Source organism: Scomber japonicus, chromosome 14, assembly GCF_027409825.1.
Source record: "Scomber japonicus isolate fScoJap1 chromosome 14, fScoJap1.pri, whole genome shotgun sequence".
NCBI lineage: Eukaryota > Metazoa > Chordata > Actinopteri > Scombriformes > Scombridae > Scomber > Scomber japonicus.
In genome coordinates, this window is record NC_070591.1 from 22,470,269 (window position 1) to 22,494,372 (window position 24,104).

The 24,104-nt window shown below is 40.0% G+C and overlaps 1 protein-coding gene across 1 annotated transcript; it reads left to right on the top strand.

Annotated features, from left to right (window-relative positions):
- The first annotated feature begins 1,178 nt into the window (after positions 1-1,178).
- On the top strand, positions 1,179-23,094 carry kif16bb (kinesin family member 16Bb). Its single transcript, XM_053332642.1, is given in 20 exon segments — positions 1,179-1,225; positions 1,317-1,363; positions 1,437-1,573; positions 1,699-1,815; positions 2,568-2,665; positions 3,852-3,961; positions 4,053-4,195; positions 4,496-4,664; positions 5,088-5,216; positions 5,406-5,581; positions 5,698-5,763; positions 5,851-5,910; positions 11,617-11,736; positions 11,900-11,951; positions 12,058-12,195; positions 13,553-13,635; positions 15,994-16,082; positions 19,114-19,287; positions 20,084-20,174; positions 20,845-23,094. Coding segments are annotated over 20 exon segments (4,296 nt in total).
- The last annotated feature ends 1,010 nt before the right edge of the window (positions 23,095-24,104 follow it).

Below are 24,104 nucleotides of genomic sequence, written 5' to 3' on the forward strand. Positions count from 1 at the left end.
GCAATTTTAAGTGTACAGAACAATACAAAACAAGATCACCTTGAGATTGGGCTTTGTTCCACACACATATGTAAGGTGCACACAAATGAAACAATGCTGCATAGGATCAGAATGACACCATAGGTCCATATATCACATAGAGAATGAAAATGTTAATCAAGGTAGTAATAGGTGTCCACCTCCTCATACATATAGGCACTTTTAACAGTAGCTGGGCAGTCATATGTTCCAAAGATGTGTCTGATTTTTTGTATCAATTGCACTTTTGCAGTGGGGTTAGGCTTCATCCAATTAATAGTAATCATGTTCTTGCTGTCATCAACAATATATGCATTAGATTGCGCTGATCAATGGTAAAACAGTGTTCAGGTGCTTTGTCCAATAAGAATAGTAGTGGATCCATGGGGATGTCAGTTCTTAAGATTTCTTGCTTTATAGCTTTCCAAAATGTCAGTATTTTGGGGCAGTCCCAGAAAATATGGGGATGATTTTTCTCCAACATTTGTTTGTCAAGTTGTTTTTAAAAACACAAGTCAGTGATTGCCCTTTTTTTTTGTCAATGTATAAAATGAAGAAAAACTAAAAACATGAACTTTAATATAATACAATTGATTCAGAAAATAGGATAATATAATGATAAAGTAAAGTGTGTAAAGTCTGATTGAGTCCATTTGCAGGTTGATATATTTACTTAGTGATTATTAAATTGATGAAACCAGCAACTTCTATGTGTACTTCATTATTGTAGAAAGGAAAAATAATGATTTAAAAAACACAGATATCTCCTACTTTAATCAAGTCTTTAGGCTATCATCCAGCATAAGACATGAGAAAAAAAGATGAAGAGTTTTATCTGCACTGGCACAAAATGTACAAGAAGCAGCATCAAAATTAAACCTTTTGTTCAGAACATTATAGCAGGGTATCTATTTACAGAGATTTTTTAAAGATTTCTTCTGAACAATATGTCAGGGAAAGCTTTTTTGTCATAGAGATTAATTATTTGAACCCCAGTGGCGAGTTTGTGTAATGTGGTGAGAAAGTGAGAACAGGTCACAGGTGAGATAATTGGGTGTGAAATATGCTGCAGGAGGACAGCCTTCATTTGAAACCAACAGGTTGGGAAAGCTGCTGGGGAGAACAGGCTGTTAGGTGTGCAGTTTGATTTTGATCTAACAATGGCTTCAGTGCGTGTAGCAGTCCGAGTCCGTCCATTGAACAAAAGGTACAGGAGTTATAACAATTGGGTGTTGTTTTTAAACATGTATTGTTTCCAAGATGTTAAATTTAATGGGTATTTCTTTACTTTTCCACAGAGAAAAGCAATTATCATCTAAGGCCATAACCTACATAAAAGGGAACAGTTTATATATTCATAAGGTATTTTTGCCCAAAATGAGATGCACCATACTGAGGTAAGTGAAGTTTTCATTAAGAGTGGGCTGCTCTTTTGTTATTCTAGCCTTCAGCTGTTCGAGGAGATGAGCTGAAGGACAGAGTGAAGACCTTTTCTTACGACTTTTCATATGATTCAACTGACAAAGAATGCCCCGCATTTGCATCCCAGGAGAGGGTATCTCAGTTCCTCTGTTCACACCTTTTTGTATTGTGTACAATAATAACTTGGTTCATGGTTTTGCTCATCTTTAATTACTTTTTTACCTCCTATATTAACTAACTTTATCTGTTGTACTTCAGATTTTCCATGACTTGGGGTCTTATGTCCTGAAAGCTGCTTTTGAGGGTTTCAACGCCTGTGTGTTTGCTTATGGCCAAACAGGCTCTGGAAAATCTTACACGATGATGGGTCATAAAGTAAGGCTTACTTTCAGCTTATCCACCACTTTTCCTAAGGTTTAAATTTATCTTAAAAGTTAGCCATCATATAAACAATCTTGGATGAAACTGAATATTTGCATGCCAAACATGCTCTATAATCAGCCCTTCAATCACCAGGGACATCCCAAATGTCACATATTCTTACCACTGCAAGCTTACATTGCAAAAATCCATGTAGCACTAACCTAGTGTGAACATAGCACTGCCTCCTCACCACATTAGAACCTGACTGATGGCAGCCTCAACAGACGTCCCTCCTCTTCTCTCCATTTATCTCCATGTTTCTCCCCACTAATCAGAAAATGTGATGAGGGCAGCAGGCGGCAGCTTCCTTCTCCTTACCTTGCACAGCACTGGAAATTTCACATTACTACTGAGGTTTCTGCTTGTCTACCAGGAGATGCGTGCAAGGTCATCAGTAGAGCTGCTGTCAACATCCTAGATAATTATATATGGCTCTTAATGCTTACTATCTGTTACTTTGTAATTAAAACAAGGGCATGGAGCTCAGAGTGGAATTGCTTTTATGCTTCAATAACTCTATCAGATGAGTTGTTGCTGTGTTGTTCAGCAGTCTTTTGCATTTGCTGAATTGTAGTCACAGCAAAGCATACACACCCAAAGTAAGAAGACATACTCTAACAGGAGCAAAATGAAATTGAGTAATACAAGAATTTTGTGATAAGTGTGTGCCAAACTTGACATTTTCTCCCTTTTTAATATGCCAGGAAGATAAAGGTTTAATCCCACGGATCTGCGAATGCTTATTCTCAGAAATATCTCAGAGAAGCAAGTCTGGTGCCCTGTCTTTCCGTACAGAGGTTAGGTAAGTGGTTGTCATAAATACAGGGTTACTCCTTTTTTTTTTTTTTATTTAGACACCCCGTCAGAAGTGAATGTCTGACAAATGACAAAGCATGACAAAACTAGTACACACCTTTTTGAAGTTTTGAAGTAGCGGTTACCACCCAAAAAACTTGAACTTGAGCAATACTTCTATCAACAACACACTGTGGGACCTTTTGATAAAATATTTAACCTTTTGGTTTTGGTCATCTTACACTTGCCCCCTAAAACCTCTGACAGTTTTTTTGTCTGTGTTGTGTTTCTTGTGTAGGCAGCTGCCTTGAAAGCGTGTTAAATGTTAAACTACATTGTATATACTGTAAAGAGATGGTGTTAGTTGGGCTCATACGTAACTGGCTTAATAACCCTCCATGTTTTCTTATAATGGTAAATGGAAATGGACTGTACTTATATAGCGCTTTTCTAGTCGTTACGACCACTCAAAGCGCTTTTACATTACATGGCAGGGCTACCACACAGGGTGCCAACCTGCTCATCAGGGGGAAGATAACCATTCATTCTCATACCACTGGCGCAGCAACAGGAGAAAGACATTTAACAGGAGTTAAGTGTCTTGCCCAAGGACATGTGGACTGGAGGAGCCAGGAATCAAACCACCAATCTTCCAATTGGAGGACGATCGCTCTGCCTCTTGAGCCACACCCGCCTTGATAATGGCAGCTATGCCTGTAGTCATTTATCTAATATTGTGATATATTTGAGGTCTCGACACTGTGCCAGAAAACAACCTGCATGGCTATATCCACAGGATATGGTCTCTGCCATTTCATTATTGTCACGCTCTTGTAAAGCCTAATTGCTCCATGCGTTGTATTGTTTTTGAATCAGCCACTCAGTTTAGTCCTTTTGCTTCTTGCAAACACCCACCACAGTAGTGATTGAAGTGTTCTGCTAAAACCTACTTTGCATACCGGCATGTTTGTTTATTCACTGCTAATGCAAGCAGAACAATGCAAGCACAATAATTTGGCTTTAAACCTACTGTGTATTTCTATTCATGGTAGAGTGTGAATAGTGACTTGTTTTGTTCTCATTTGGTGCTGTCTTCACATAACACTGAAATCCTTTATTAATTTGTATCTTTGTGGCCTTGTATGCAATCTGTGATTTAAATTTTGCATTTATGTTTTGTGTCTTGGCACCAGCTTTTTGGAGATCTACAATGAACGTGTGCAAGATCTCCTTAAGAAGACACCCACAGATTGTGGAGGCTTGAGAGTGAGAGAGCACCCGAGGGATGGACCTTATGTAGAGAGTAAGTATATTATTCTGCATATCATGTCCATCTCTGCTGAGTTGACTTGAAATGCAAAACATTTTATACAGAAAACTACAACTGTTTTCAGATCTGTCCAAGCACTTGGTGCACAATCATAGTGACATGGAAGAGCAGATCATTCTTGGGAATGCCAACCGCACCACAGCCAGCACAGGGATGAATGACTTCAGCAGCCGCTCTCACGCCATCTTCACCATCAACTTCACTCGGGTTAACTGCAGTGTTTAGTATCTTTGCTGCCATGTCTCATTAGATTAAACATTTGAGAGTTTCCATAAAATCTCTTTGGATGTCAGTAAAGGCCTTTCCTCAAGAGTTCTAATTAGCCCCATTTATCCTTTTTGTGTTCTGAACATTTTTGAACATGTTTTTTCATCTACAAAGAAGTTTTCCATCTTAAGGAGCACTTTTGTCATGATACCGCCCATATGCCTAAGTACTCCTCTGTGACGTTGCCTCTTTTGAACTAATAAACAAGAATTGCTCAGTTATGTTTTTTTCATACCACAGGCATGGTTTGATGCAGAGATGCCATGTGAGACGCTGAGTAAGATCCACCTGGTAGACCTGGCAGGCAGTGAGAGAGCTGATGCCACACACACCACAGGCACCAGGCTGAAAGAAGGTGCCAACATCAATAAATCCCTGGTCATCCTGGGCAGTGTTATCTCAGCTTTGGGTAAATGACTGCTAACAGCATGACTGACACACCATGACACAACATCTCCATCTATTATTGAGCTGACTGGCTCGAAACGAAGAATAGATGAGGAATAACACTGACTTTCTATACAGAGACAGTAATTTTGTTTGCTGTAATCACTCCACAAATCCTAAAACATGTAGGAGTTTGGGTTCATTTATAGTTTTTGCTATTTGAACTTTTGCTCTGATTGTGGCAGAAATTAAAGTAGTTATTAATTGCATTGATGGTATTAGCAAACACAAGGTCAAAGTAGTAACCATTTTTTAGGATTGATATTTGGCAATGACCCTTTTTCGTGCTCAAAATAGATCTTTGGAGAACTTTAGATGATGAAACACTGCATATCTTACTGGAACTCATGTTTCTGAGTCAGTGTTTTTCTGTGTGACCTTCCAGCTGACCTTAGTGTGGGAGAACAAACAACAAAAAAGAAGAGGCAGATCTTCATTCCTTATCGAAACTCTGTTTTGACTTGGCTACTTAAAGATAGCCTGGGCGGAAACTCAAAGACTGCTATGATAGCAAGTATGTACTGTAATCTGAACTCTTGACACCAAAACAATACAGGCAATTTCCAGAAAGTTTTTGTAGCTCTTTTTTTCTTATCTGCTCTTGAAGTTGTATTCAAAAATAAATATTTCAACCACATAATCCTTTTTTGTTTTTCATGTTTTACCTCATGAAACTATGTGCATTTCTGATCTCTCATGGCAGCCGTTTCTCCTGCTGATGTGAACTATGGGGAGACCCTGAGCACATTGCGCTATGCCAGCCGTGCTAAAAACATAGTGAACTCTCCCACGGTGAACGAAGACGGCAACGTGAAGGTGATCAGAGAGCTGCAGGAAGAGATCACCAGGCTCAAAAGGCTACTAGAAGAAGCCAATCAGGTCCATGCCTATGCTCAATTTAGCATAAAAGACCATCAAGAATACTACAGTGTGTGTGTTATGTTGACAGATTTTATTCAAAGGTTATATAGTAGATCTTCTGACTACTACTCCAGGTTACCCGCAGGGAGCTGTCTTCCTCTGTGAACGTAGAGGAGGAACTGCATCAGAATGAGGCAAAGGTGAGTCATCTGCCACAATGAGAACAGAGGTGTTTTGATGTACTCCTCTAAGTAATACAAATGCTATTCCTGCAATGTCCCCCCCAGGTACGAACACTGACCAAGGAGTGGACAAGCAAATGGGGGGAGTCTCAGAGTATTCTCCAGGTACAGTAATGTATTAATGATTTTTTTAATGTAGTACTTTTATGACTAAGCCCAACACATGAATTGAATCACCACTTAGTCAGCATCAGTCTGTTGTAAGAAGAGTGTATTTTCACAGAGGCCAGGTGTAAATATTCCAGAGCTAATATAAAATTCTTAGTTTGACTAAGAAAAACCTGGTTGATTTTTGGATGTGAGCTAGAAGATGACAGGACTAATTGGAGAGGATTGGCTGATGAAAAGCTCCAGTAATGTTTTTTTTTCCTTTTTGTATAATCAATAATATCATAGAAATATCGAAAAGCCTTGCAATATTTTGGCATCTGAATGTTTTTTGGTGGGGTTTTTTTTCAGTTCTGCAAAGTTGGGATGAAGTTATTTCAGAAAAAACTAAGGCACCCAGTGTCCAAAGTAATATTCTTTGAGTTTGGTTGTGTCTAGACAGTCAGTAGTTTGTTTGATGCTCTTATAGTTGTTCATGATTTTGTTCCTTACCTTGCTTTCTATGCCCCCATTTTGATATTTCATTAAAAAAAATCCAAAATTGTATTAATTGAAATATGTAAAAACTACACAATTTTAAACTTGGTACAGAAGGCTCTATAAGGCGAGGCCACCAAATACATAGTGTAATAGTTTACCTTTTTTCATTTTAACACTGACAATCTCAGCCTGAGGAGCCTTTTAGAAGCAGTTTTGACAGACGTTGTTGCTTGCAGTAAAGACATCCTACCAGCTGGTGTCACTGCAAGTCTTATGAACAGCCATAGCCACTTATTGGACGGCAAAGGGCAATGAAACTAGAGTCAACCTGGCATTTAAATTTAATTTTCCATCCGTTTAGATTCAACTAGCACCCAAAAGCTGAGTTCTTGTAATGAGTGTGTGACAGCGTTTGGGGAGTCTTGAGAGAAACAGAACAGACATGCTTCCTACAAGTGGCAGCATTCTTGCAAAGCCCCAAGCCACTGCAAAAAAAAAAAGTAGAAAAAAAGTATTTACACTCAACACTTTTCCTCTGTTGAATTTGTGCCCAACCTTCCAAATAACACCAAATGTCATCTGTTTGGGACTCGCCGTATTCAGCCAAGTAGCTTGTTACATTATGCATTGAACTGTGAAGCATGCTAGTCATGAGAATTATGGGGTGACTACTTGTCTCTATCATCCACACTAGAAATATATTCTCTATAACAGCTTTTGCATGGGTTTAAATTGTTGTGTTGTGTTGATCTGGCTGTGAAGTTTATTTAAAAATAAACTGTCTCGAAATACATTTGTGTATTCTTGACTTGTAGATAACACTAGTGATCCTGTGTAGAGTACATTTCCTACAATCTGACAGCATTTTGTGACACTTTTTACATAAGAATGCTGAAGACCCCACACGTTACTGTCAGCTACATGTGTGTATGTTGATTAATTAACATTCTACCCTGCATGGTGGTTAGCAGGTGACATTTAGTGGCTTGACAGCCCTTTATTCATGGCAGTGTATTGGAACTCATTAGCAGCTGTCACTGCTCCTAATTAAGAGGTCTTGATTATTGACATATGGCACTTTCGTCTCTGACTGTCCGGCATATTAATTAAAGTTAGTGTTGTAAATCTGTTTGCATCTTGAAGCAGTGGTGACTTTAATGCTTAGAGGCAAAATCATCTGTTTACTGGCAGAGCTGAAAATGAAGGCTTATTTACTGTCGGACTGTGGCAATCCATGTACACACCTGTTATGCTGCATGATACAATGTGACACCTGGGCGAAAAGGCCACTGTACTGGTGACCAGCAGGCACACTGGTGTTGCTGAAACCATAAGTGTTTGATGAATGACTTTATGGATTTGACATTTGTCTTCCTGTGCATTTGCATTCTGCCCGGGTGAAAAATGATAAGTGGGATTCCTGCATGGATTGCTGCACAGAGCTTAGAAAAGAGAAGCACACCAAGGCCCTGTTTGAAGTCGGCTATTTCAATATTCTGTACATGTGCTCAACAAACAAAAGCTTAATCACATTTAGTGAAAGATTTATTCATTTTTTTTAAACAAATGCCTTCAACTTGTTGTTCTATATAGAACGTGTATATACTAATATAATCCAGCCTCCAGGTTAAAGTTTAAGGTGCTGTATAGCTTCACTTTATAAATTAAGAGCAGTTTTCTCAAAGTCTTCAATTCTTTTATATATTATATATATATATATATTTTTTTTTTTGGTGTTAATTTACTGAGTTAGATTGAATTTTTTCTTAGGCCGTTAGGAGACAAGTTGACCAAGAGCGATGTAAACAGAATTTTGAATTCTGTATTCAAAGCAGATTTAGAATGCAAAGTTATTCATCGTCAGCTTCCCAGATTGGTTACAGGGCATGTGGGAATGAGAAAGTAATTAATATAAGATGGATTCCAGAGAAGCCTCTTACCAGACAGAGACGGCAACAGATTGAGAGAACAAAAAAGGCAGGAAGAGGGTAAAGTGAAATGTTGTCTACTGCAGGGGTATATATACACACACACACACACACGCCTATGCACACACATTTGCGAGTTCTTTCACTGCACGAGTTGAGTTGCATTCTGCTCCCACAGCCACCCTTTCAGGTCCCCTTGTAACATAGTGTGGTGGGAGGAACCTCCATTTCAGGGAGATAAAATGAACCACAATGTTTCTTTTGATCCTGGTAGTCTTTGTATTTCCAAACATGCAACAATCAGCACAAAGACATAACTTAAGCCTCAAATGCTCTGAGCCTTGCTCTGTTTAACGTCAATTTACTTCATACTGTCAGCAGTTATACATCATATTTTGTCATTAAAGCTTTTCATGACCTTTACACATTCTTATCAGTCAGTTTTTTTTTTACTTCTTCCATTTCTTGCTGCTTTTAATTTAGCAAAAATCCATTACGCTGTTTGAAACACATGACAAATCCATGATTTATAGGTGTCATCCCTGTCTACAATAACTAAAATCTTACTGCTAAAATCAACTGTACTTTACATAGCAGTGTGCAAAATGGACACATTAGCTGACCTGAGTAGCAATGCGACATATTGCAATTTTTAGATTGATGGGGGTTCATAAAAGCTTTTATCAGGATGACTCACTCTTTTGATTTAAGTACAAGTACATGCATGGCAACATAACAGCTGGAGTGCATATCAGTCTTATTATACAACATATTAATATTACAACCAGAACAAGAAGTTTCTGGTTGAGATTTTGCTTTTGCGTTTGGCACACACACAAATAACATCAAGGGGAGGGTTAAGAATCAGTAAGGAGTGTTAACAAGATGCAAGTTCTTTCTCTGCATGTTAACATACTGGAATATAACCAATCATTGCAAACAAAGGGTGTCATGCCATTGTGAAAACTGTCCATGTAATTGCCTTTCCTTTTATGTGCCACTCATTGTAACTTTGTAAAGAACAGGGACATAAATGCAACTAATTTCAAGGAAATTAACCTTACATTGCAACAGAGCTAATTTTTTGTCTTGTTCATAATTTAGTAGCTGCTTGTCTGTTATATTGAGAAGTTGGTCCACTTGATGAGGCTGATAGGCAGTTGGGAAGGACTGATTGGCTGGCCTGGTATGGCAGTGTTTTGAAATGCATATTAACCAAGTCGGGAACCTGAACTGTCAAAGCACTGAGAAAAAATCCATTAAAAATTCAGCCCAACCACAGATGATGGATTTTAATGGAAGCCTAAATGCTGCCCGAGCCTGGCTGCTGGTCTAGGCCACAGTTAATTACAGTATGTTCACCAGCTGCCTTGGTCTGAAAGACTGTCTTTTTTTTTTTTTTTGTCCTCACAACACTCAGACTAACTGACTGAGTGAGTGTGGTGGGAGCAACTTTTCTGGTATGTGTGCGGATGTGAGGAGAAAACAGAGTATCTCATCTGCTCCTGATGTCTGAGGAAAGTGACACAGTGCATTAATCTGCCAGGCTGTTCCTCACCTCTAATGAAGTCTGTAAAGAATCCCTTTTAATTAAGTACAGGGGCTGGGGTCGATGCCTCTCCTTCTTCATTAGAAAAAAGGATTTCTCCCATCTCGACTGCCGATGAGTGAGGTGGTGGTGGACACGTCTCTCTCTTCACGGTCCAATCTATACGAAAGAGTAGGAAGAGGTTGAAAGAGAGGGGAACTAGTTTATGCAGAGTGTTGCCTCTGATTCCTTCATATGTGAGATTTTCTGCTCTGCCTCTTGGGGAGGTACTTATGATAATCCATGGCAGTGTGAGGCATTAGTCCACCAGCTTAACAGAAGAAGACTTCTGATAGGGCCACTCATACTTTGGTAGACTCTGGGTTATTGAACCACAGTCACTTCCCTGGGAGGAAAAGGTTATTGGCCTTAAACACTTGCCCAGAGAGTTAAGTTTCTCTTCATAGCATAATTCAGTGTGTCTTTTGAACCTAGCAGGTCATCCAAGGCTAAATGTTTAATTTCTTTTTAAATAATGGCCAAATTAACTGCTCAACAAACTCATTCTGTCTGCAGCCTGTCTAGTCTTTTCTTTACTTCTTTTGTACCTTTTTTTAGTCAAGTTAAAAATTAAATAATACTAAATGACATTTCAAGTTAAATGAATATCACCTCTTGACAGACACATATGCTGTAAGGTGTGTGACTCATGCTTTTACATTTCCTCAGCAACAATTGTTGGAGGCAGCGAAGCGGTGTATGGAACAGATCAGAGGTTTAAGTGTGGCTGTCGTATGCTTTAGAAATGGCTTTCAAGGATTAAATCAATTTCTCTACTACTCACGTTTCTGTAGAGAGGTGCTGTACCACCATTAAATCCATATTTAACAGGGATTTCTGGACAAGCTGAATGGGTTTTTTTTTAAATGGACATTAATTTCTATTTGACATTTGAATTGTGATGTAACTAATGTGGCTTCATGCGTGAAATATGGACATTTAAGTTTTTTTTCTTTTCATTTGCATTCTAAGACATGACATTTATGCAAACACAACATGTCATATGGGGGGGGGGGGGGGGGGATTGAAAATGTACATATGAAATAATCTTAAAATGATTCATTTTATGCTAGTTATTCATTTTGCTCAACAAGTAATGCACTATTGATGGGAAAAGAAGGTGTTGCTTTATGCTTAAGCTTCAGCATAGCAACTTTCCACCTCCATATGAAGCTAAAAGGAAGAAGAATTCACTTGTGTTTGACCTTTCATACAGTACTCCCTTCAGACACATTGTAAATGACATGGAACTAGTTGAAGTTTGTTTCTGGTATCTAAAGTTGTTATACTTTACAAGCTTGGGAGTGTTTTAATAGCAACATACAGTGTTGATAGCAATGTATCAATAAAGGCAATGATGCATGTTACACAACCCACCTGTGTGTTTGTGTGCGTAGGCGGTGGCAGTGCGTCTGTTTCGCTCAGTGAGCACAATGTACAGTTTGACTCTCACCATGATAATCTGAATGATTTATGGTGTCTCTCTTGCCGTTAGCCACTCTACTGCTTCATGGCGACACATGGTTGGAACACCGCTATTCTGCTTGGCCTTCAGGCAAGGAAGAGCAGTCATAAAGAATTCAGTTTTCTGCTGGTTGCCATTAAATGTCTGTCAGCATTTTTATTTTATATTGTATGCCATTCCAGCTACAGGCTATTGAAAGAGGTTTTTTCCCACCTCACAGAATATTCTCTTGTGTCTTGTAGGAGGAGACGGTGGCTCTGAGGAAGGAGGGGAGTGGAGTAGTCCTTGACTGCCAGTTACCTCATCTGATAGGCATTGATGAAGACCTGCTGAGCACTGGCATCATCCTCTATTATTTGAAAGTGAATAGAGCACTCAAACGTAGTATAATCCACATAAATCTGCATTTTCTTAGAAATCTTTACAAGCCATTGCTCCACTGATTATGGTAATTGCATCTGATTTCCAAATAAACATCTTATTTACCCTTTTTTTTTTTTTTTTTTTTTTAAATCTCCATGGTAGGATGGCAGAACCCTAATTGGGGGTGAGAAAGCATCATGCAGTCAGGGTTTTGGTGAGTCAAGGTCACTACAGTATGGTTAATATAGTTTCTGTGTTATTCATTGCACTGAAAATAATCAGTATTTCTTTGTATGCTTTCATATTTAATTGTGTTGCAGTGCTTCATGGGCCTGGACTCCTCTGTGATCGTTGTGTGTTTGAGAACTGTGCTGGAACTGTGACTCTGATCCCTCAGGATGGTGCACAGTGTTCAGTCAATGGCTCTGTGGTAACTGAACCCTGCCAGCTGACTCAGGGTAAGCATTCTGCAAAGCCAATATGCTCCTGATTATTCTTTAATGAGTTGGGGTTAGGGGGGGGGGGGGGTACAAAGAAATTCTGTACGAATACGGATTTTGTTCTCAGATGCACAATTATGACACTAGTGTGAGCCAATAATGCGTTCATCCATTTTGAATGCAGTGACATGAGACCACATCTGCAAATGAAATGTGCAGACTTTGTGTCCCCAGCTCCTCTATGGCAGCACACTCAGGGCATGAGTGGATTGTGAACACAGCTCTCTACAGGGCAGATGCCATTTCTCTTACTAAACATTTTGAAGGGCGAGAGGCCACGGACAAAGCTCCAGACAAAGCCCCAGGCCCTCCATTTAATTGGCAGATGGAGTTGATAGGGCCGACAGGTTTGAAGTGGGCCATAGCATTAACCTTTCAAAGGACAGAGCCAAGCCGAGCTGAAACTCCTGCCCCCCTGAGCAGACCCCGCTTGCCAGGTCTGAGAGCTTTTGCCGCTTACTGCCTCCTCATCCACACTGCTTTGCTTTCGAGAGATAAAAACTGCACACAGAATCAGCCAGCGCAGGGCCTGGCTATGCTAGTCTCTTTTTATAACCATTTCAAGTTATCCAATATCCCCTTCAGAAACGGCTGCATCTGAGGCTATTTTCTTGAACAAATGATAGTAATTTTCAGTCCAACAGCAGCTGGAATCCATCACAGGCTGCCCTCTCAGGTGCTTTGTCACTCGTCAGAAGTCATTAGTAGTAGCAAGATTAGTATTTGCTGTGCTGAGAGAGGACGACGAGAGTGGAGAGGAGACCTCGAAGAAAATCTGTGGTTGTGACAATATGAGTTTGAGTCTGATATATAAACCTTAATATCACCTCAATTCTATAGCTTTACAAGACCCCAAGTTTTCCAGGACCATTTTCTCTGGTAAATCATCCTCCTGGTCTAGGTCACTACCAGTCACATTGGGGATTGTGTTCATGGTGATTCATTCACATAACCTCAGCAGAGAAAAATGCAGGCAAACTTTTGTGCCGTTTGCCAAGTTTCCCCCAAGTTCAGTGCAGAGACAGTTACCTGCAATGCCACAATGGCAGAGAGATTCCCATGGCCAACATCTTAAGCTACTTAGCTTTCCATGCATTATGGATACTGTACCACACCTCAAAAGGGATTCTTGCTGACCTTCAACATCGTAACTGTCACTGGCATCTCTTTTGAAATTCATCACATTTTCTTTGTACTGGTCTGTCTCAAATTGTAACGTTGGTCTCAGCAGATGGTTCAGCATTTTAACCAAATAGTTCGAGATTGTAAGTGGAGTGGAGTGATTTTCCACTTTTCCCCTTCGTTTTCCCTTCAGGTGCCATCATACAGCTTGGGAGAGGAACCATATTTCGATTTAACCATCCCACAGAAGCTGCCCAGCTCAGAGAGGAACAACAGGTACAGACAGTACTCAAAACCACACTAGACATACTGTTCTACTGCCTTTTTAACAATATTCTGCTGGGGTTTTTTTTTTTACTAAGCTGAATGAGCGTCTTTGAGAAAAGATGCTACCTCAACTGCATTGTGTGCTGGTAATTTTTAAAAGCAAGTCAGCATCATACACAAGTTTGTTTCCATAACTGCCAGCTGTGATACCTGCTACCTTCAGCAAACAGTGTTTACGTTGAACTCTGATTTACACTGAACTCCACAACAAACAGCACCAGGTTCTTTCTGATCAGAACAACAACTGCTGCTGCCACTGCTTGTTTCTGTCTGTTTAGCACGAAACTCTACTCCTTTGTTCTGATTAATTGGTGCTCAAAAAAGGCAGACCGGCACGTCATAAACAATCCCTCCACAATGCTGAACTAGAAAAGCTCTATGCTGACCCCAAACGAAGGCCAGGTGCAGCGTCTTTCAAAATTGGCTGCTTTTTGTCCATCTTACAAGAGCTCTTGCTTGGCTTTCATGTTTTCTTTTTTAAAGTAGCATTGTGTGAATTCACCCTTTTCTACCTAAAGAATCTGCAACCAGTTTTTTTTTCTCTCAAATCATTTAAGTATTCTTGAGAAGTTTGGCTTGTGTAAGTTTTAATATTAAAAACTCAGAACTGTTTATGTGCTTGACCAAATTGAATTTTAAATTCAGTAAACAATGGTGAAAAATGTCTTTTATGAATGCATTAATACGTAATGTTAGTATATGTGTATTGTGCGAACTTAACATAACTTTGAGATTGGAAAGTCTTCTGCAGTTTATTGTGAAGTCAAAAGTGTTCTATTAATAGGAATAAATATCTACAATTTGTTTAACCACAATATGAAAAGTATTCAACACATAGACTTATGATATATATTTTTATTGTTTAGCAAAATTGAATCCCAGATCAAGAGAAAAAAAAACTCTTGATGTGATTTTTAAGGCTAAATTCAGTTTAAGGAACATTCCAAAAGAAATTTATTGAAAACTACCAATTACCGGAAGAATGCAAGAAAAGTACATTTAGGTCAGTCATAGAAAATGAAAGACATCTTGGTGAACTTGTAAATCTGCTTTAAGCAAGCTGTTCTCACAAAACTGTCAGCACTAGTGAGGGAGGTCAGAAAGAGGCCTGTGAGCACTCTGAAGGAGCTACAGGCTGCCATGCTGTAGCTGAGACAGGGGCCACGGTGCATACAAATACGTTTGCCTGGATGATTCACTTCTCATAGCTTTATGGCACAGTGGCAAAGAGAAAGTTACTGTTGGAATAACCCGTATGACATTTGGGTGAGTGTTTGACAGAAAGCAGGTAGGAAATGTGCAGGAAACATGCCAATAAACACCAGGCCTCAGCAGAAGCAAACCATAACATGCTCTGTATATTTAGATGAAAGATGATCAAGCCCTATTACTTTTAAACCTTTTATTAATGAAGTGACCGGAATATGCTGAGGTAAAAGGCCCCTCTCTGGAAACAGGCACTGATATTAGGCTATAAAAACATGATATTACCATGATATTCGGTCATAATGAAATTCACAAAATGGGTTCTGGTCTTTCTTATCAGTTCAATGTTATTGTTATTATACAAAAATTCCTTCTGTATAATTTCGTTTAATTGGAAATCATTTTATTATAGGGGAAAAAAGTGACTCAGTGATTCAATTGTAATGCCTGCAACTCAAATAAGCCCACCCACATTTCTTAAATATTTCCTCCTGTGCTTCAAACAATTTCATGTTGTCAAATGGATTCATAAACCATTTTATAGACACAGTGGTACTTCTAGTTTTTGACAGCGTTCTACTCACTGCATTATTGAAAGTTGCACACTATTACAGCCAGGTAAAGTACAGGCATCCAGCCCTCACTGTGGTTCCAAGAGGAGTCTTTGCCATTCATTTTTAACATTAATTCCAAACGAGATGGTCTCAAGAGTTCCACATTCACTCAGTCTGAAAATGTGCTAGCACACCTCGAATGCCGTGTGTGTGACTGGCTTTAAAATAGTCTACTCCAGCGGCAGCAAATTGTATAACATTCCCTCTTATTTTAGAATGAAAATGTGAAAGCACTCAGGCAGAACAGCGCTAAAGATAAACTGTAAAACATGGAATCACAAGAAGGAACCTGGTTGAAGATTACAGCTGTTCTCTACTTAGTCAAAAATGCATGGCCCTTTCTTTTCAGGGGTATATGATCGTTTTAATCGTTTGTACTGTAAATGGTGTATAGACTATTCTAATTACACCACTTTATAATTGCAAACTCATTTCTGAGACTCACAGATTTTTATTTCACAGTGCTGTCTCATTCTGTTGTCTGCAGAGTGGCTTGCTGTCTGCATTAAACCTGTCCTTGACTGACATGTCCAAATCTACAGAGAATCTGACCAAGGTGATGCTACAAAATACAAGGTGAGGCTCATGCAGACACGTGTAATAGCCCTTTACACTATGTGACCCAGGTCTGACCGATCTCACCTCAGTCTCCACTGTGTGCCTACTTAGCAGCATTCACAAGGCGTGTAGACCAAATCAAAGCCATGAATTATAGCTGCATTGCTGTGAAGAGAAGTGGGAACATGCAAAAAGCTACTCTATAGTGCTTCATGCTTAGCCAGTGGAAATCACAGCAGGCCTGTTTTCAAAAGCTGAGTGTGCATCCCAAACCAGCCTCTAGTTCAGTAGGTAGCAAACTGCTCCCTGTCCCATTTTCAAATTCACTTCAGTTCACTGGACGGTCAGCTTCCCAGAAATTTCCCAGAACATACCTTTTTAAAAAAAAAAAAAAAAAAAAAAAAAAAAATCTTAAGCTTTTCTTATTTGTTCTTAGTTCTACTTATTTTCTTGTGTATATGTGAAATGTCATCAGTTATGGCCTGAGTACTGTCCTCATTTAGGAAAGCATGGTCCAAATGCCTGGAAGTGTTCTTTCTCTGCCTATATTATCAGTTATCCAGTGGGAGCTGACTTGTGTGAACTTGTGGTAAACGAGTATCCCAGCATGCATTTTGCATCAACCCGGGGCAAAGATGGAGGATATGAACCAGTCTCAACTCTGTTTTCAGTTTTGTTCCCTTCAGAAATAGATGTGAATATTATAATGCATACTAAACAGTTAGTACAGCTTATTTTTATTTTCACTTTTAATTTTTTTTCCACTTATAGCCTACTAAACTCTGGAAGACATGTTAATTTATCCCCCAAAATCCAATTTGCGGTCTAGTGATTCAGCTCATACTGAAGTAGTGAGCAATTTGAGACCACCCCCCCCCACCTCCTTGTCTCTTATGATCTGATAACCTTGATGTTTTACAGCATGTGGAGCTGTTTGACATGTAATTTCCCTCACAGTGCAGTATCCTCAAAAAGCAGCACTTGTGCTCAGGTGATTCATACCCCTGTTCAGTTCCACATTTGCTACCCTCCCCCTGACCTGCTGATTTTACCTTGCTTAGCTTGGGTATGAAAGGGTGAACATGCATGAGCATACTAAATAGAGGATTACTTCAGGGCGGTGACTATCAATCGACTACACAGCTACAATTTTCATTATCCTACATCAGGAAAATGGGGTTGTGTGTGAAATTGGTAATAGTGTGCAGAATATCTAGAATGGAAGTCAGTAGGAATGATTGGTGGACAGGGACATATAAGTGTTAATTACAGATCAGCAGCTGCATTGTCAACTGCTTTTTACAGTATAGAAAACACACAGGCAAACAAAGGTGTACAGAATGTTGCAAATTACACTTTATTTGATTCCTCTCTAGCTTTCTATTTTCACTACCAATGCACCATGAAATATTAAATGAGCATGCACCTGATATTTTTCAAGTGTTTTTCCCTCCCTCTCATCTGGCTTACTAAATCATCATCTGTTCAAGCACTGAAGATGGGCATTAGGGAAATGACCTTTTTCACCTGTTGCTAAGATATGTATTCCATCCTTGTTCCACTTGCTGTTTGCATAGCTCAAACTCCCTCGCAGCAAGGACAGAAATAATTTTTAAGTTTGCCCAATCATCTTGGAAAAAACCCTCAGTGGTGAGCAAATAATTTGAATTCAAACAGTGGCTGTGGATATCTGTGCAACTCAGAGTGACACAGGTTATTAATGCAGTGACCTGCAGTTGCTTTTGGGGGTGCTTTATTCTACCAAAAGCAACCAGACTATTATCAGCTAGATCTGTTGGATCACGAAGCTTCTCACTTGAGAGTCTGGCCAGGAAAAGGGTAACTGCATTAACAAAAAGTCTAACCTGCTCCTTCAGCACAGGGAATGCTTCACATTTTTATATTTGTTAAGATCTCCAGTTCAATTATGTAGATATATTCAATACTCAAGTGCATTAATGATGTCATGATGAATGCTAATTTTTTTTCCAACTATGCATAAGTTGTAGAAATCGTCTTGCTGTTTTGTAAGTAACATGGATGTAATAATCTGCATAATCTTTCAATAACTTTTAATTTCATGTAATTTATTCCCTCTGCATTTATCAGATGTATTTGGAGAAGTTGTTGAAATGTAGCTAGTGGTTTTATATCTATATTTATATTTTGGTAGACTGATAGTTGTCATTTTTCCTGTTGGATTTATTTATTAGGTTTATCATATAAATAATTGGGATATTTGGTTAGGCAAACATTAAAATAATGCATGTTCTACCCCTGGGCATAGTTGGGAAACATCCAAAATGCAGAGGAAAGCTTGTCCGTTGAAGCTTTATTATTTTATTTTTATTATGTATTGTGAGTTCATGACCATCCACAAGAGCCACTTCTTAACTTCCATTCCAAGTAAAAGGTTGCCCACTGTGTTTGATTCAGTCTATATTTAATGGACTGTGTAAACGAAAACACTATGTCGTAGCCAAGCCCAAATTCAGTTCTTTCAAGCCCAGCACGTCTGGACTCTCAGTGATAGAACGGACCAGCTGGTGTTTGGTCCTCACAGCTTTTAATGGCCACCTTAGCTCTGAAAGTCCCTCATCTGACAACCCTCTCAGTATCCTCCATCTCTGGCCAGAAGGCCAAGTGGCCGCTTTACTGTTTGCCTTCTCTGACCTATGACAGGCTGTTAACAGCTTGCATCTCCTGAAATGGTGTTTTTACACTGGTTTAAATCCATCTCTCTAGGAGACACTGTGCCACTTAATGCCTCCTGCCACCAGCTTTAGTGCAGCTAGAATGATCTTGTCTACACATCTATCTAGCTCTGATTTTTCTTTTCTTTTTTGTTTGTTGCTTTACTTTTAAGCTTTTTTTTATGAAAAAAAATTTCTTTTTATGAAACAGCTACTACATGAACTGGAAAAATACAAAAATATGACGCGAGTGTGTAGTAACTAGCGCATATAAAAGTATATAAGACTTGAATATCATGTAGACTACATACCTCACAAAGAAACTTTGTGGGTGTGCATATATGATTGATGACTAGGAGGATGGAAGGGAAGCTCAACCAGCAGGAGGTGGGATGGCAGCAGGTCCAAGACAGCCTGAACAGACGCAACCGGGACATCAAAAGGGTTTCAAAGGAAAACAGTGGGGCTCCCCTTCAAAACACAGCTGATGAGATGACAAAAGGGGAAGAGGTAGAAGACACTGGCAATGGGTAAGTTAGAATGGAGATGAACTGTGCTCTCTGTAGGACTGATGATAAATCTGTTGTGTACCAATTTTGTTCAGTCATTCTTAAGCAACAACACTGCATATGAGTGGCATGCATGACAGGGGAAAAAACATGCTTCATCCACTGGGAATCCCAGATCAGCGTTTTTCCATTCACTCAAGTGAGTAGACAAATATCACTGAGTACAGGACATCCGCTCTTCTGATCCACAGGATCTGCAAAAATCCTTTAATCGTCACAAGGACCTGTACTGTCCCTCTTGTTGGTGTTGTCATGCATTAATACTCCCACTTTCCTCCCGTGACAACCTGCTGCAACACACAAAGCTCAGCCAAAGCTGCTGTTTACTGTCAGAAATGATTCTGAGCTGTATATTTGGTTTATGCTCCCCCCTCTGGAGTGCTGAGTATTGTATGTAAATCCTCAAATCAACATGCACAAATTCTATTTAATTTCACAGTTAGTAGAGTGGCTCTAATCTCATCCAGCCATTTGGGCTGTTTGCTTTTCAAATCTAATGGATGGTTTGTGTGTGTGTGTATGGGAGGTGGGGGGGATTTATTGCAGTCTTGTCTTTTGCCTGCAAAACTGTTTGAAGTCTCCAGTGTCACCCCACAGCAAATAATTAAATTTGCTATTGAAAACAAAAAGGCCGTCAGCATGTATAAGAATATAAACACAGCTGTATTATGTGCACGTCGCTTCATATAAAGACGCAATTTTTTTGTTTTCTAAAATGTATCATTTTGTTCTTGTGTCTGAACTGTGCCCCTTTCAGCCAGATGGATGTGCTGGCTGCTGAGACAGCTGTGTCCAAACTACCAAGCAGCTATGTGACTTCTGCCACAACAGACAAGCTCACCACTACAGTATGTATTCACATTTCTTTGTACAGTTACAGCAAATCACACTATTTATTACATATAATAGAAATAAGGATTTAATGGTGTTATTTCTGGGTGAAGGAGTAGATAGCTGTATTGTGCTCATAGAATTAAAAATAAAAAGCTAAAACACAGTATGCAGATATAGTGACTTTGTTCGGTAGTTTGTTGATCAAGACATAACAGTGTCATTGTGCAACTCAAGTACAAGTTCCTTTTTTCTTTGCAAAACAGAGCAAATGTCAAAACCTATCCCCTTGCCAGCCAGGCCCAATACAGATTTTTATGAGGCATGAAATGCTTTTCTCCCTTGGCTTGTTCTGTTTGTTTATTATGCACATATTTAAACCCTATTACACTTTCCTGCAGGGGTTTCAAAGGAAATGACACTCATTTTGTGAAAGCACATTGCAATGAGAGCACTTTTGAAATATTTCTGTTTATACATGTACCGTATTGTTCTTCACTCCAATTTCCCAATGCATATCTTAAGATATTCATATATAATTGAATACATAAAGATGTTTTTGAGGTGGGGGGTTGTTGTTTTTTTTTAGTTGTAGTAAATTGCACGTAACAAACTGGAATGACTGTATTTTTAACATTTATTTCTTCTCCTTTCTCCTTTTCTCATCTAATGCACAACATAAACTAGGCCATACCTGAAAAATATCCTGTCCCTCACACTAGTTTTGAGTTGGATGGAGAAGTACTACAGGGTGGGGTAAGCACCAGAGATGGCCAGGAGCAGGAGAGGGACTTGTGTCATAAATCAGAGCCAGAGCTCATGTCTGAGCAGCCTCAGAGGAAAGCTGAGAGTGGGGCTGGAGTCACAAGTTATAAGGTAGAGGAGGTTTGGTCAAGGGATGCCAGCCTCCAGCAGACAAGTGTCCTGGGCCCGGTTGATGGATGTGGCATGAAGCCAGAGGGGAATGCTAACAAGATCCAAGGTGTCGTGACTGACTGGTACAAGGGGAGATCTGGCTCTAGTGGGAGCTCATTAAGCAGCATGTCCCCCCTGCAGAGCATAGGAGGAACTTGCTCCACATCAGTCCTCCCACAGACCAGCACTCATTCTCAGCTAGAAAAAAAGCCTCTCAGCAGTCAAGCCGCCTGTTGTCCACCTGAGGAAAATACTTTCGAGGGCCGGTACAGCTGTGGAGAGATGGATGAATCTGGAGATTGGGAGGAGAGCCCGGACATGTGTATGACAGAGACTGCAGGAGCTGCCGTTCAAAGCTCAGGGCTGGGCTCTTTGGCCAACAGAGTTTCTTGGATTGTCCAGGATGCAGGGCGCCATCTTTGGAGTTCTCCCACAGTTTCACAGCAAGTCAAAGAGGAGGGAAAAAAATTACCTGTTGGGGCACGCTGGTCAAGTCAGGTCATCTCTCTAGTCAAGGAAAGTAAGGTCATGTCTGTAGTGAAAGACAGCCAAGTCTTCTCTCTGGTTAAAAGGAGTTATGTCTTCTCACTGTTCAAGGATAGTCACATTTTTTCCATGCTGAAAGACCTACCACTCATACAGCAAATCCAGACTGAGATAAATCAACACCTTCAGGCTGAAGAGACAGCTAGAATTATTCAAGGCTGCATTAGTCCTCTCACTACACAACTCCCAGTCCTGTCCCCGACTCAGAATTTTATCGAAGCAGAAGAAATGCCGGATGACATGCGGCTAATCCCAGAAGATATCTGGACGATGAATATGAGTATTGGGGATCTGCAGTTACCGCAAGAGCAGGATGTGGCTGATATTAATATAAAAAAAGGAGACAAAACAGTTGCAAAGAAACACACTTGTGAGCCAGAGGTTACACATTTACCTGCAGACAATGGCCAGGCATTGGAGAATTCGGTGACTGTGCAGAACAAAAATGACATCCAAATCTTATCTTTATCATTGATAGAATTTCCTGATGCTCTTGTGAATCTGAAAAATCTGCCATTGCCAGACCTGGTTGCCTCTTTGCAGTCTGTTATCTCTACCTCAGTGCTCTCCTCCCAGAAGATTGTAGCTCTCTTTTGGTTGAATGTGGCTAAATGTAGCCAACCTGAACCTTATCCTGCGCTCTTGATCCTGATGGAGACAGGCCTCTATACACTGACCTCTGACTCTGGGCTTCTGGTGCTTTTCCATTATCTCCCCTTGTTGCAGCTGAAGGAGGTGCAGATAGGCTTAGCAGGCCACAGTTTGCGTTTGATGGGATCTACGGAGGAGAGCATTTTAGGTTTGTACACCCACAACCAGGAGCTTACCAAGGAGCTGTGCTGGGCCATACTTGGTGTCATCTGCCCTGGGGACAGTAGGGTCTCACAGCACCCGCTTCTCTGCAAAGATTTAGTGAAACTCTCTCTAGAAGGGCAGGCTTATTTACCTGACCTGCTGCTGGATGCTGGTTTAAGGGTGTGCTGCCAGTTTCAGAAAAGTCTTGCAGACCTGGTTTACCTCCTTCATTGTAACATGGATCAACAACCTGTCGCTCTGGGAGAGGTACAGCTGCTACTGTACACAAGTGTAGGGGTGTGCGTTGGTTCCGGTAGCCGCACTGCACCTCTGGCCCAGCTTTTACTTACTGATACCCACCTTGGTCTGGTGCAGGAGGACATTGTCTTTCACCCGACTCCACGCTCTGTCACCATAGAGACCTGCCGGTCACAGTTCCACGATTTAACTCTTCGTCAGCGCTCAGATGTGCGATGCGTGCTGGTGCATGATGAAGACAAGCATGGAGCTGTCACACTGGATGTAATCCTTGCAAATGTGAGGGCCAGGGGTCACCCTGAAAGTGCAGCTATCCTGCCTACACATGCTTCAAATTCATCTCCCCATGCAGAAGTGTGGAAATTAACTTTCAGTTGCTCCACTGAGGCCACCTGCCTGATTAATCACTTGTCAAATGTCTGATCAAGGACTGAACAGCCGGTAATGAACAGCACAGCTTGAAAACTCTCACTCACAGGGAGCCAAGGCAAACGTGCATTCCAACCAGACAGTGTTGTCACAGTCACAGTTCACTGTGACCAATTTAGAAGTTTTTGTATTTCATTTTTATGTAACTTGGATTTAGCACTTGAGACTTTATCTTTAAAACACGTTAATTTCTATGTTTCTGCATTGTTCATGTTCTTAACCAATTACCTCACCAGTAATGGAGATGTTCTTAGTTTAATGTGGGATGTTTTAAATTAGGAGTTGAAGGTTAAACATTGAAGATTAAAAAAATGTTTGGTACTTTTGTTTCATGGGAATTGTGTGTGTGTGGCATTGTGTGTGTATATATTTTAGGATTTTACGTCATGATTTCAACGTCATGCTTAAGTTGTATGAATTTCAAGTTGTCAATATGTATTTTATGTAAGAAAATAGGTCGTTTTGAGGTGGGAATATGTTTGGAAAAAATAAAAGGAAGGTAAATCCACTGTTCTTCTGGAGTTTGTTTACCACTTAGGATGCAGATAAGCTCTGATAGTTGAGCCTTTTAACTGGGGAAAACAAAGAATTCAGAGTCTGATGCATTTCACTGCCTTCTCTAATGTCTGTTTTTTTCTTCCTATCATCTCCGTCAGGCTTTCTTTTTCTCTCCTCCCTCCTCTCCTCCTGTTGAGTTTAAGCCTCTTTCTTACTGTCTAGGACTGTGCATGAATCAGTATTCAACTCAAAGTACTGAACTTACTTTTGTAAAGATACATTCTTAGTATCTGGGGTCAAGATTAACCTCTGCTATAGTTAAAACCTGCACAAATGGTCATTTACCCCAGCTAGTCAATATTTTCCACTCAAGGACAATACTTGTTTATTGTATGAGAGCTGCATTAAATTTTGAATAGTTTGATCATGATCCATCACTGGGAAGAACTTGAGTCTGATTCACATCTCGAGAGTTGGAGGCAAAGACTCCTGAGCTCCTTTTCTTG